We start from the raw sequence: 13,199 nt of genomic DNA on the forward strand, positions 1-13,199 counted from the left end.
TAACTAAAAATTTTCGACCCAAACTGATGAAAAAGCTTGCCCTATCTCTGAATACCCTTTATGTAAAATTTCAAATATTTAGACCAGAAATTGTCTGAGTAATTTGGAAGAGACCGCAGAGGTCAATTTTTTAAAACTTTGACCCCTATTATTACCCCTTAAAATTTATTGTTTTGGGCTCAAATCAAGTTATTAAGTTAGATCCATGTCTAAGGAACCTATAGCTAAAATTTCAAGTGCGTAGACCCAAAATTGTCGGAGGAGTTTGGTAGAGTTCTCAAAGGTCAAATCGTTGAACTTTGACCCCTTAACAGCCAAATTTCTGGCCAAAAACCAATGACATCGATTTTCCCAAATCTCGGTACCCTGTATATCAAATTTCGAGTCTGTAGACTAAAAATTGACAGAGTTATTGCGTAGGGAAATGTACACAGACACACACAGACACGTTCACTTTTATATTTATATATATATATATATATATATATATATATATATATATATATATATATATATATATATATATATATATTCATCTATTCAATAAGCATATACATCAATTAGGGGTGCTGGGTAAGTGGGAACTCTTTATACCATTGTATTTCAAAGCCTAATGCTCCTCATCAGAAGAGAAGAGAAGATGCTAGTTAACATAATAGGGATGTGATGTCAAGTGATAGTTACATTGGAAGCGAAATAAATTATTGAGGCTGTTTGGGAGAACTATATTGGTCTCTGTGATATAGGAGGAATGTAGCTTGTAATATCTAAGGCAGGTAGGTATATAGCATATCTGTCATAGTGAGTTTAATGTATTTGGACAGCATATGTGCTTAAACTCTTGGAGGGAATATAGGGTAAGTTACTTGAAGATGCTTATGTTATCATATCTGTAGATGAGTTGTAACTATAGAAGGGGCTTACATGAAACAGAGCGTTTATGTTATGTTTGTATTTTTTAGAAGGTGTATCTGAAATTATAACAGTACTTAAAAGAAATATAAGTTATTAGGAACAATAATATGATAATTAATGTGAGGGGATGAATTTTTTTTATTATTATTTTTTATTACATTTTCACCCCAAACAAGGCACATTGCCACTTTGGTGTAGGGGGCTATTATCAGGGCAACAACTACTGGGGTACTATGTTGGGATTTGGGCAGCAAGATGTCGGTTCACATTACACTTGAACTTCTGCATGTCAGTACAGTTAGAGAAGCAGGGACCTGGAATGGAATTCCAGAGTCTAGCGGTTCTGAGGAAGAAACTACTGGAGTAAAAAGATCTTTTACATCTAGGGATCTCTACTGTGTGGGGGTAGGATTTAGCTGCCTGTCGGGTTTGTCGAGGGTGTCTACGTCGTGGGGGCACAAGTGTCTGCAGTTCGTCAGAGCATTCACCATTAAAATACTTGTAGAACAGGCAGAGGGATGCAACGTTTCATCAATGGGAGAGAGGCTGAAGTTTAGATGCCAGTTCAAGGCCTATCAGATTGGCGACTCTCTTCTGAACCTTGTCTAGGAGCGAGAGACTATCAGCAGATGCACCAGCCCAAATGTGACAACAATACTCCATACATGGACGAATGGTGGCCTTATAGAGGTACAGGATACTTTCAGGTGTCAGTAGTTTTCTAGCACGGTAGAGAGAGCCTACCTTTTTCGCAGCGGCCCTGGCAATATTTTCAATATAATTGTTCCAACTCATGTTTCCTGTGAACGTTAGGCCAAGCAGTTTGAAAGATGAACTCTCAGACAGGGAGTCACTGGCCATTGCTATTGGTGGCAGAGAAGGTTTCTTGTAATTATTGAAGGAAACCAGTTTAGTCTTGGCAGCATTGAATGTGACCATCCATTTATGTCCCCCATTCCACTACAGATTGGAGGTCATCCTCTAGTGTTTTTGCCATATGGCTGCAATGTATAAAGATTTTAATTTGGTAAGATTGACTTATATATATATATATATATATATATATATATATATATATATATATATACACACACACACTTTTTATTTGCAACATGCTATGAATTTTTGAACAATCCAAAAAAATTCACTTGTAAATAGAAAAAAAAGAATAGGTCTTTTGTATAACATTGAAAAAGAAATCCTAGTCGTAGCAGTGATTTGCATTGCATGCGGGCAATCATTAGTAGTAAATGTCTTTCTTGCTCTTTGCTTTAAAAATTAGTCATCTTGTTCATGGTGTTTTAACAGGTCTGAGATCATTACTGTAGCAATTTGTGGACAGTATTTTTTCAAGAGTGATTTCATAAAATTGTTGCATTTGTTTATATATGAATTTGATTGGCTTCCAGCTTTGACAGGAATAAAATGAAATGTCTTTTTCTTAAATACTGCCGGTGAAGGAGGCATATATTTTCCAGGCATCTGATTGGCTGATATATACATTTTTATATTTTATTTATTACTAATGGCTGCTAGTAATAACACATAATGCCGAGTCAAACACAAAATCGAGTACACTCAACATCGTCTTACCATCAACACTTACCCTGTGAACTCAGAGTATGGGAAATTCCCATATGCACAAAACAAAATCACTGAAAAAACAAAAATACCCGAACTAAGGGTAAGGATAATGAGTAAACATTCGATAAAATGATGGTTAAAATTATTACAAACTTGCTCAGATTTGAACCTGGAATCTTCTGATCCGCAGTCAGACGCGTTATCCATTGCGGCACAAGTCCTGTCCGTATGCCAAAAGATGTTACGATGACTGTATGCAGACAGTGCTAAATTCCTTTCACATGGGCAGGTAACTTTTTTCAACAATTGCACAAAACGGCCCCAAAATCCTTCAGGCTTTTTGTATGGCTCGCTGTTTGTTACGAACCATGTATAGATAAGGACAATCTAGGGACTCACACCTATTAGGGAAAAAAAGAATTTTTCAATTCGGTGCATACGTTCGAAAGTTTTATTGGTATATATACACACACACACATAAATAAATGAATAAACATTTAGAATTTTATTAATAGTATAGATTCGAACCTGACACATTTCTTGCATACAATATTCTTTTATCTTAGAACATGTGTTCTCTAAACTGAAGTTCCAACAAAAAATTGAATAAATAAAAAAAATAATTTTATGATTCTAAAATTTAGTAATAATGGATCATAGTGAAGAATATTAAAACAATTACATAAAAGAAAAATAAATTATAGATGAAGGGTTGGCAAGGGTTTACATCCATGTCAATGTTTGTGTGTGTGTGTGTTTGTGTAAAATGGATGAAAAATAAAATTAAGGAAGCGGCCACTTGAAAGAATTTAAGGATTGCAGCAACAGGGATTACTCAGAGTTCATGGATCAAATCTCTTGGGGGTAGAGGGAAAAAAAACTTTGAAACTAAAAACTATTCCCACAATTCCCAATACTCAAAACCTCAAAGCTGAAAAGAGAAATTGTTGTTTATAAAATTTTACACCAGGCTGAGTTTCTATCTATATAAAGATGTACAATTGTGTGTTTTTATTTATAAAATTTTCTTTGTGTTTATTTATTTTGTATATATTACTTTCTTGTACTATTTGACATTGCCCCAGAATGCAGTCAATTAACTTTTTATTTATTTGCACATTTTTAACTCAAGGTAGAAAACTCAATGAGTGATCTCCCTTGCTGATTACATAATAGCAGTCATCTGAACTAGGTTAAGTCATTTTTATAATAAACTGTTAGTGAAGTATCTTATTATTATCTCTTCTGTTATATAAAAATTATGTTGTGTGTGTGGGATCCTTCATCATAGGTTCCAAAATGGCTTAACCTATCTTTTTCAAATTTCATACAAAGCTAATTTATATGTCTGGCAGTGTTCTTAGATATGTTTTGTACAGAAATTCATCTGATAAGTATTGAAAACTAAAAAAAATCAAATCTTCAAAATAGCTTTTTTCTTTTATAGATAAAAGGAATAATTTTTACAGGGGAATATTTTTTGTTACACCGGCAAGGGAGATAATCAAATTCCAGCAAATTATTTTTTCAAAAACAGATTTATTATAATCTGGAGATAGAGCTTAGCGTTAGAGCATTCGACTTCAGATCGAATGATCCCCTGTTCGACCCCGGGTGTACCGCACCATTTTATTTTAATTTTTTCTTATTAATGAATTTAATTTACAATAAAAGAAAACGTGCCATTTAAAATCACCACAAATCGTTTCTCTGTTTGCACATTTTAAAACTAAACATTAATCAGAAGTGACTTTTCCAGGGCATTCATCGCCAAGTCCAAATATCAGCTGACGTGATATTGTAAACAAACAAAGACGGAATTTGATGAACGACATTATTTTTTTGTAAATTAGTCCACCGGGCAAATTATTCCTCATAATATATAATAATCAATAGAGAATTGATTCTATAATAATACATTTACGATCTGCATGAATTAAAATATCATGTTTAAATGTATTGTATGACCGGGCAATGCCAGGCTGCCAGCTAGTATTGACAATAAAATAGTTAAAAAATGAAAAATTTTGGTGCTTAGTCAAATTGGCACTTATAGCGGCAATTAAATCCAAGAAAATATGTAAAAGTCTGTATGATGTACGTACTCATTACAGAAAAAAAATATTATATTCCAAAAATAATGTAAATCGATCAAATAGGTTTTTTAAAACTAAGAAAATTTAAATTTATGATTCTTATCGATTTCAATACTAAACTGCATTGAACATAAAGCTGATTTTTCATCTCAGAATGTCGATTTGAGTTGTCTTCCCTTTCTTATTTCTGTTGGATTTAATCATGGCCAACAATAATACTACGATATCTTTAATTGTAAAATTTGATTTGCTTGAATAAAATAAAATTATTTAATCAAATTGCGTGATTTTTAAAAAAATATTTCATCTTCGTTCTGAGACTGGTTACATACATCATACAGACTTTTCTGTATTTTCTTTACTTTTAATTGCTGCCATAAGGGCCAATTTGAATAAAGCACCAAAATTAGTCGGGGAAAATTTTGGTTTGTCAGCTTAAATGCTAATTAGGTCTGACTTTGAATATCTGACAAGATAACTTTATAGATTAGATAATAATTGACCATATTATCTATTAATCTTAAATGTCTGTGTGTGTGTATGTTTGTTTGACTGCTAAAAAGTTTTGTCATCCACATCATTGAAAGAGCGATCTCCTGGACGCATAATATCGAAAAATTGGGAAAAATCGTCAATTAATTTGTGTAGAAATGTCATTTTGTTTGAAAGGAGTGCAGATAAAAAGGTTGCTTTTGACGCAGTTTGTAAACATGTGCGAACCATCATGTTCTTTCATTTTAAATAGCCAAATTTGCACAGTGATAACATGTCCTCGTGGTCCCATTGATAACACGTTTGCTTACTAACTATATATAGTGAATAAATGATAAAAAATTATATTCCAAAATTCATGATGTTGACCATAGTTGACATCTACAATTCTTGACAGTATCTGTTTCGTAGTGCAAAATTAATCACTTAATTATTATATCAATCAGAATTGGAGTATAGTTTTTTTGTCATTTATTCACTATATTGCTCTGTAATTTTATTGAGCTTCTTAAATAAGGATTGGTATATATTATAAGAATATATATTTCTTCAGAAATGTACACACACACACACACACACACACACACACACACACACACACACACATATATATTAGACATTAAGAGGAGATAGATATATATAAATACCAGTCCACATACACTTTTTTTAGATAAAGCTATAATCCAGAATTAGATGGAATCAAGCAATTGCATTGACAACGGACAACACCAGACCCCAAGTGGGTTTTGATGTACTGCATCTCATCAGTGACGTGCTTCGACATAGGCACGAACCCAGGTCGTCGTATGCATGAATGTGCAATACTATATATATATATATATATATGCACACACACACCCATACCTAACTTTATATGTATAGAATTTATCAGTGAGTGACATACCTGCTCATTCATTCACAGTGCATATTTAATGCAACGTTGCAATTGTACTATTGCACAAAAAAAAACAACTTTTATTACCGTTACTTTCCCGTCTCGACACCACTTAAGTTTCTCATCCAACTCGACTGGTGTACATTTTTCTTCTCCGATCTCATGCCGGCCGTAGCGAACCATTTCTCGCTTTCGACTTTACACGTCCATTTTCTTCGGCGTTGACTTTTTTCTCCCTCGAGCACGTGGTGTTTTTTTTTCTCTTTTTCTTGTCCCGCCAACTTGCGCCAACTTCCTAATTTGCATATGCGCGTTTTTCGGCTACTGCTGCTAACCTCTTCACAAACCAGCTATCCTTTTGCTGCTGCTGATACTTTCTTGCACGCTCATATGCATGCTATTACACTATGTTATTGAACTAAATAAATATTCTAATTTTTTTTTTTTACAGTTTAATCCATTCTTTTTATTGATTCTGTGTCTTTTTCGTCAGGGATGTTCCAGTTGATTTCAAATACATTGCTGATCCTTCCATGCACTCAATGCCTGCGGTTACTTTATCACCGAATGGTTTGTATTATTTTGCTTTTATTTTTCTTTCTTTGGAATTTGATGTATACTCAGTTCCGTCTGGGCATCTCCCAGAAACCCAAGGACAGGAATGCGGATAATTATACTACACAATTATGTACATAGACACGCAGAATCTTAGTCATCCAGTTTAAGAATTGGTCGTTTTTTTCAGATTTAAATTTTGCAGTTATATGTACATTCTCTAGCGAGAGGAATCGCACTATGCACTATGGTTAAATGCTTCAAAATAAAGAGTGAAATAGAAAATTTTTCTAATCTCCATTCATTTGTTGGTTGTCTTTGTTGTCGGTTCCCACTTATGTACGAGTATCGGGTTCTGTCATTTGTCTCTTATCTTTGTTAATGGTCATGGTAACATGACTTTGAAGGCCTAGTCTATGGTAGAAGAGCTGCGGACAGTGTTCACAAGGAAGGTAGGGGGAAGACACAGTTGTTTATCTTATTCTCTTTCCTCTTCATTTTTCATCTTCTCCTAAAAGTTTGCAATGCCTTAACATGTCGTTTTTCACATGTTCCAATCCTCGGCAGTTTGTTCCTACAACAACAGGTCGATGTTGGTTAAGGCCAGGGTGTGCTTCAGTTGGTCTTTGTATCGAATTTTTGGTGCTCTTCATGGTCTGGTCTCAATAACAAGCATGTTAGTAGACTGTTGGGGACTTGCATAAATCCCCTGAAATAAATAAAAAACAAAAAGAAATACACTACCAAATAATGTAAAATAAACCTTTTGTTTATTTTCGTTAAAAGAAAAAAATTTTTTTACTTTTTTGTGTGCGCCAAGGTGGCAGTTTGTAGGAAAAAAAGGAAGAAGGTGAAGACTTGAGAGCATGAGAGAAAAAGTCTGACTATGTGTTGTGGTGAAGTGAGAGAAAAAAAGAGTCAAGCAATGTTCTTTGACATGCGAGAAAAGCTGTCATTTCAGCTACTGAATTTCACTCAGCGAGTATTGCTGTTGGTGTCGGTTAACCCTCTCTCTGACGAGAGAAGTTCTCTGTGCCTTTTATATTTCTTTAGCGGCTCCCAGATGCTTACAAAAATAAGTTGTTTTAAATCGAGCTCTGATTGGTAAAAAATTCATATTTTTGACCAAAAAAAAAAAAGAAAAAAAAAAGTGCTTTCAGCGACGTTGGCCATTTCTCAAGCGTCCTGCTTTTTGAACCAAGAGGTTTGGTGTGGGTGAATGCTGTAATTCCCATGCACATGAATTTATAAATTTTTAATGTGTGTGTGTGTGTGTCTTAAAAAAGTAGAATACAAGCACAAGACACATAAAACGACTTGTCACTTACAATAGCCCTCTTAATCAGGACCTCAGCTAAAACTCTTTTCTGTCTGAAGTCTGACAGACCGTTTTTTAACTAATAGATAAGTTTTTATAATTTTACAGGCTGATTTGAAGGGATATAAAATCACTTGTGTTCGTCATTCACTAATCCTGTGTTAATCGGAACCATAGATAAAGCTCTCTTCTTTTTATAAATACTGAATCTTAAGATTTTAACAGATACTGGTGCTTCTCAAAGATTAAAATATGCTTTAATATTGCTGCAGACAAATTTCACAAGTGTGTCCATTTTTATAAAGGATGTAAAAGGGGGGGTTATTAGCCCCTTTGCACTAAGATCAGACCTAGTAATGGGCACCTGGATGGATCTCTCCTTCCTCACTCTTTCCATCCCCTCTGACTCTTCATGACCATATTATATGATGCCAATTGATGCTTCATTTTTTTTTGTTTTTTTAGTTCTACTATTAGTAAAACATGTAATAAAAAGCAAACTGCAGTTTAATGAGATGTAATTTACTTGAAGGGATTGTGTGAAATATGTATGTGTGTGTGTATTCCTCAAATCTATTAAAATTTTCACCGTTATGGAATTTGCATTTCTTTTGCCTAACTCTTAAGAAAAACCATTTAAGGATTTCGTTTGCATGCAACCATAACTACAATAAGGATCTCTGTTATTTTCGTCAAAATTGGAAATATTTTCAAATTTTCATCAGCTGTGGATGCCTTGAGAAATGAAGTAAACCCTAGTTTGGACTCTTGATAGGTGGATGGTGAAGCAATGCAACATCTTTCCGGCAACTTTTGTAGCTGTGTTGGCTCCAACCATATTGGCTTGCTTTTGAGTCAGACTTTGTCTACGACACTGAGAACCAATTCCATTTTTGAACTGTATCATAACCACAACAGATGCTGTAGTGCACCAGACTAGATACAGAACACCATTGCCTTATTAGACAGAAGGTTATCATAATATATAGAAAAGAGTCATAAAAAGCTATCACAATGCAAGAAATGGGAATATCAGCGCTGATAAACTGATTAAAAAAAAAAAAGGATTAATAAAAATTTTTTACTTATTTAGTCAAAATTTCTGCACGGTAATCAAATGTGCAACTGTGTTCCATAATTTTGATCAAACATTTATAGTAAAACCAGACTTCGTCGTATCCTGCGTTAATGAACTGATCATATCTTTACTATTCTTTTCTGCCAACACCTGTGGTGTGACAGCAGCAGTTGAGAGAGGATGACGTAAGTTGTTTTTTTTTGTTTTGTTTTTTTTGCTTGTTGGGTTTCTTTTTATTTCTTTTTTTTTTTTTTTAGAAAATCTATCTGAAAAACTTCTGCAATCTTTTCAGATATATTAATGAAATTTGTTTTTGTTTTTTATTCATTAAATATGTTTAATTTAACTATTTTTTTTTCCTTCTAAGGTAAATGGCTTGCGTGCCAGTCGATGGACAATAAGATTTGTATCTTCAATGTTTTGAACAGATTCAAATTTATGAAGAAGAAAACATTCACTGGACACATGGTAATTATATACATTTTAACTCCTATCTCAATGTAAAATATTCAATGGCCTTATGCCGGATGACGTTGGTCTGCCTGGATCGAAATTAAAGTTTGAAACTCCATGTTGGAAGATGAAAAAACGGACGAGTTTCAGATATAACTTCTTACTAGTGTTGGGACAATTAATCAAAATCGTGAATCAGAAAAATTGAAACTTTTCGGGGTATCAGAATCCGAAAAAATGAAGCCTAAATTCTGATTCCAAATATGATCTTTGCATATTTTTTAAACTTAATTTTTCATTACTGGTACTACTAATAAATACTGTTTTTAAACAATTAGTATGACTAAGTCACAATAACATAAAAATACTATGTAAATTTATTTTATTTGCATAAAAGAAATAAAACAAACATTGAAACTTTACATAAATTCGCTAGGTACACGTTAGAAGAATGCAGTTTATTTACAAGGCTCCAAAAAATGTTTTAAAAGTTAAATAAAAAGGTTTTTGTCAAGAAAAATACTATCAAGCATTATTGATAATTAAAGCAAAAGTAGAATATAAAAAAAGTATTGTTTTTTTTTTTAAATTTATTTATTTTATGCTCTCTTTGTCAGTTTAGCTTTTGTCCAGTTGGGTTTTATCTTGTAAGCTTCTGTTCAGTTCCTCTGCTAGCATTTGCAAATATTGCAAAGCATATCTGGATAGTCACCCACGAAACAAATAGTTAGGATTAAGAGGAAGTATCGAGTATTGTCCATGCTCACTGGATTTGAGCCCCCCTGAATTTTCCTCTTTTTCAGGGGTGATATGGGGAGCATGTTAAACACAGAATTCACACCACAAAAACGAGCTACAATGAATGAGTTAAAAGCAACCATTGTAAGAAGATGTGTCAACATACCAATTGAACTGATTAGGAACATTTTCGATCCAATCAGTGAGCTTGTCAGCTGTTCATGGACCACAATGGCCATAATTTGAACACTTTCAATAATTAGCTGGTTTCTATATTTGTTCACAGTATTTTGCTGTATGTAACTTTTCTTTCTTATAATAAACTAGCCTGGGTGCCCGGCGTTGCCCGGGTGTTTGTAGGTGTGTGTTGAGCAAAAAAAAAAAAAGTGGTAGTTGGCAGGCAAGGAGGTTCGAACCTACAATGCGAAGGCAAAAAAAGAAAGTGAAAGAAAATCTGACATCTTACCGCTACGCCATGATGCGATTGGAAGTCTAAAGTGTTCAAGTTAAGCGTAGTCAATCAAAAAGATGCCTTGCAGAAATGGCATTGCTTTTTGACCTCCCATGAAGGTTGTTTTTAATTTGGGGAAAACCAGCTCCCCAAAAACGGGAGGGCACTCTGGCAGTATCCAAATGAATAGTAATTGTCTCAGTACGAAGGGTTTCCCTTAGATTGACCAAGGAGCAATTACAGAACAGATACTACCCGGCTGGAAGGCGAGGCACCAGGCGTTTGCGTTTGCTTAGTTTCGCTTTATTTATACGAAAAAGACAAACAAAAACTGGAGACGATGGAATGGTGGGAATTTTTTAAAACTCGAGCAAAAAAAAAAAATAGTGATGATGTCCGTTTGCACATCTGAGATATTAAGAAGTATAAGAAAACTTCTCCCAGAGTTTAACCGACGCAAGAACCTCCACCCAAAAAAGTCTTTTGTGGACATGTACAAACACTCGCGCCTATTTTGCCTTTTATATATTAGATGTTGGTTTTATGGTCATTTAAAGAGTGTATACGTTTTATTGGGACACCCTGTAGAGATGAAAATAATCACACACGAGTATCAAAAGGTAATCATTAAGAAGTTTTTCTAGTTAAAAAGAAAATCATGCGTTTATATTTAGAAGTAGAGAAGGACTCTCTACTACCTCAATCCCTTAAAAACTGAAATACTATCCTTTAGGCAATAATACGGTTTTTGAATCAGAATCAGTAATTGTATCGGAATCAGAAATTTTGAACAGAATCAATAATTATATTAGACTCAAAGAAAAATTATTAGAATCATCCCATCACTATTTTTCATGCATTCTTGAATTGCTAAGTCTACCATATTTATCTTGTGCCTGGGAAATTCAAATCCAATAGAATCCATAGTAGTAACTGTTGTGGACTCTAGCCTTGGCATCTTGTGTTCAAGTTCTGAAGGAGAAATTGAATTTTACTAATATTCTTTGGAAAGGTATCCATCTGTATGTTCTCCCAAACAACTATGGTTTAAATGCTAGCTCCTCCCCCCCAACCATTGGCCCCATGTGGCAAGTATAATAATTTTGAATTCTTCTGTTTGTTTCACAAGTACTTCCATGAAATGTGCTATACAATGAACTTGCTGCACTTATATTCTGTCTACAAAAATATCCCATGGCCAATGCCACTAGCAGCAAAATCCCACCTCTTCACTGTAGAAGCCCTTAGATGCTGGAGTTTCTTAAACAGTTTGCCTTTGGAATTCTCTTTTTTCTTCTCATTTCCTTGAATGTAAGAACATGTAGAAATTTAAATATAATGCTAACAAACATCTTGCTGTACTACTGTTGATCCAGGTCTCATCCTCTATAAATCTGTTACCTATTACAATAGCCTGTTATGCCTTAGTGGGAATATGCCTTGTTTAGGGTGAACTGTTACAATATTTTTTACTATAATGGGGTATGATCCCGCACAGTCAGGAGATTCTATTTATAAACGATGCTGCTAGGAACTGACGAATCAAATTGATTCACGTCCTGCTACCAACCAATCAGAAACCAGAATTGCTCCATAAATATTAAACCTTTCTGTAGCAATTTTGCATGTTTTCTTCTTCATGTCAACACGAGAAGAATCTTTTGCTCTGTGGATTCCAACTTGAGAACTGCCTAATGCAAACCAGTCACCTCCCAGAACTTGTGTAGAACAACGAACAATCGGAAACTGTTCTGAAATTAAACACTTTTATAGTTTAAAAAAAAAAACAGTTAAGAAATTAAGATGTTGAAGCATAAAACTTTTACCAAAATTACCTTATTTGCCATTAAATGATCCCAAAAAGTGTTGCTATGGGGATCATCACATATCAAAGCCAAAGGTTATCAAGGATAAGGGTTAATAAACTGTGAGGCAACACCATGATGATCAGTAATGGCGGAACTTGAGTAGCGTTTGATTATTTAAGAGGACGTCTCAATAGAAGTTATTTACATTAGACTTGAAAATAACCATGTTACATTTAGCTTGGAAACAAGCTCTCCCCCCTCCTCCACTGTGTTGTGTTCCATAGAAAGACAGTTCTAGGAAAGAAACTTTGCTCATGGAATTTACATTTAGTTTTAAGCGCTGATAAGCATTAATGAAAATTATAGACAATTGTTGCAGCTAGACAAGTATTTGTTGCAGATGTTTTGTTGGGTGGGGGATCCTAGATTGAACCCAGTCGAGCACTTGTCATGAAAATAATGATAGATCAGACCACACACCCAATACATTCAAGGATGGAGTACTGTTGCCACATCTGGGCAGGATAAGCTGCTAGAAGCAGCTTATCCTGCCTTGACAGAGTTCAAAATAGACTTCATAGCCTAGTGAGGGATTCCCTTTTCTCTTTCCTGCAACTTCTTTCCCACAGAAGAGACGTTGCAAGCCTATCTCTGCTTTATCATTATTTTTATGGCAAGCGCTCATCTGAGCTCCAATCTATGGGGTCCTGGATGTGATCTTAAACTATATCTAGTGGTGAGGCCCCAGCTTGCGGGCTTTGGGGAGTGTGGAGCCACCCTTTAATTAGGGGTAGGCTATAGAAACAAAATTTTTCA

General features: G+C 34.5%; 1 protein-coding gene across 1 annotated transcript in view; it reads left to right on the forward strand.

The window, feature by feature from the left end:
• Positions 1 to 13,199, forward strand: part of LOC145263130 (pre-mRNA-processing factor 17-like) — a 268,376-nt gene that overhangs the window by 227,110 nt on the left and 28,067 nt on the right. The window contains exons 11-12 of the mRNA XM_080120076.1: positions 6,476 to 6,552; positions 9,301 to 9,401. Of these exons, the coding sequence (XP_079976202.1) occupies positions 6,476 to 6,552; positions 9,301 to 9,401 (178 nt within the window). The remainder of the gene's footprint in view (positions 1 to 6,475; positions 6,553 to 9,300; positions 9,402 to 13,199) is intronic.

Source organism: Euprymna scolopes, chromosome 38 (genome assembly GCF_053919585.1).
Source record: "Euprymna scolopes isolate OS-2025 chromosome 38, ASM5391958v1, whole genome shotgun sequence".
Taxonomy (NCBI): domain Eukaryota; kingdom Metazoa; phylum Mollusca; class Cephalopoda; order Sepiida; family Sepiolidae; genus Euprymna; species Euprymna scolopes.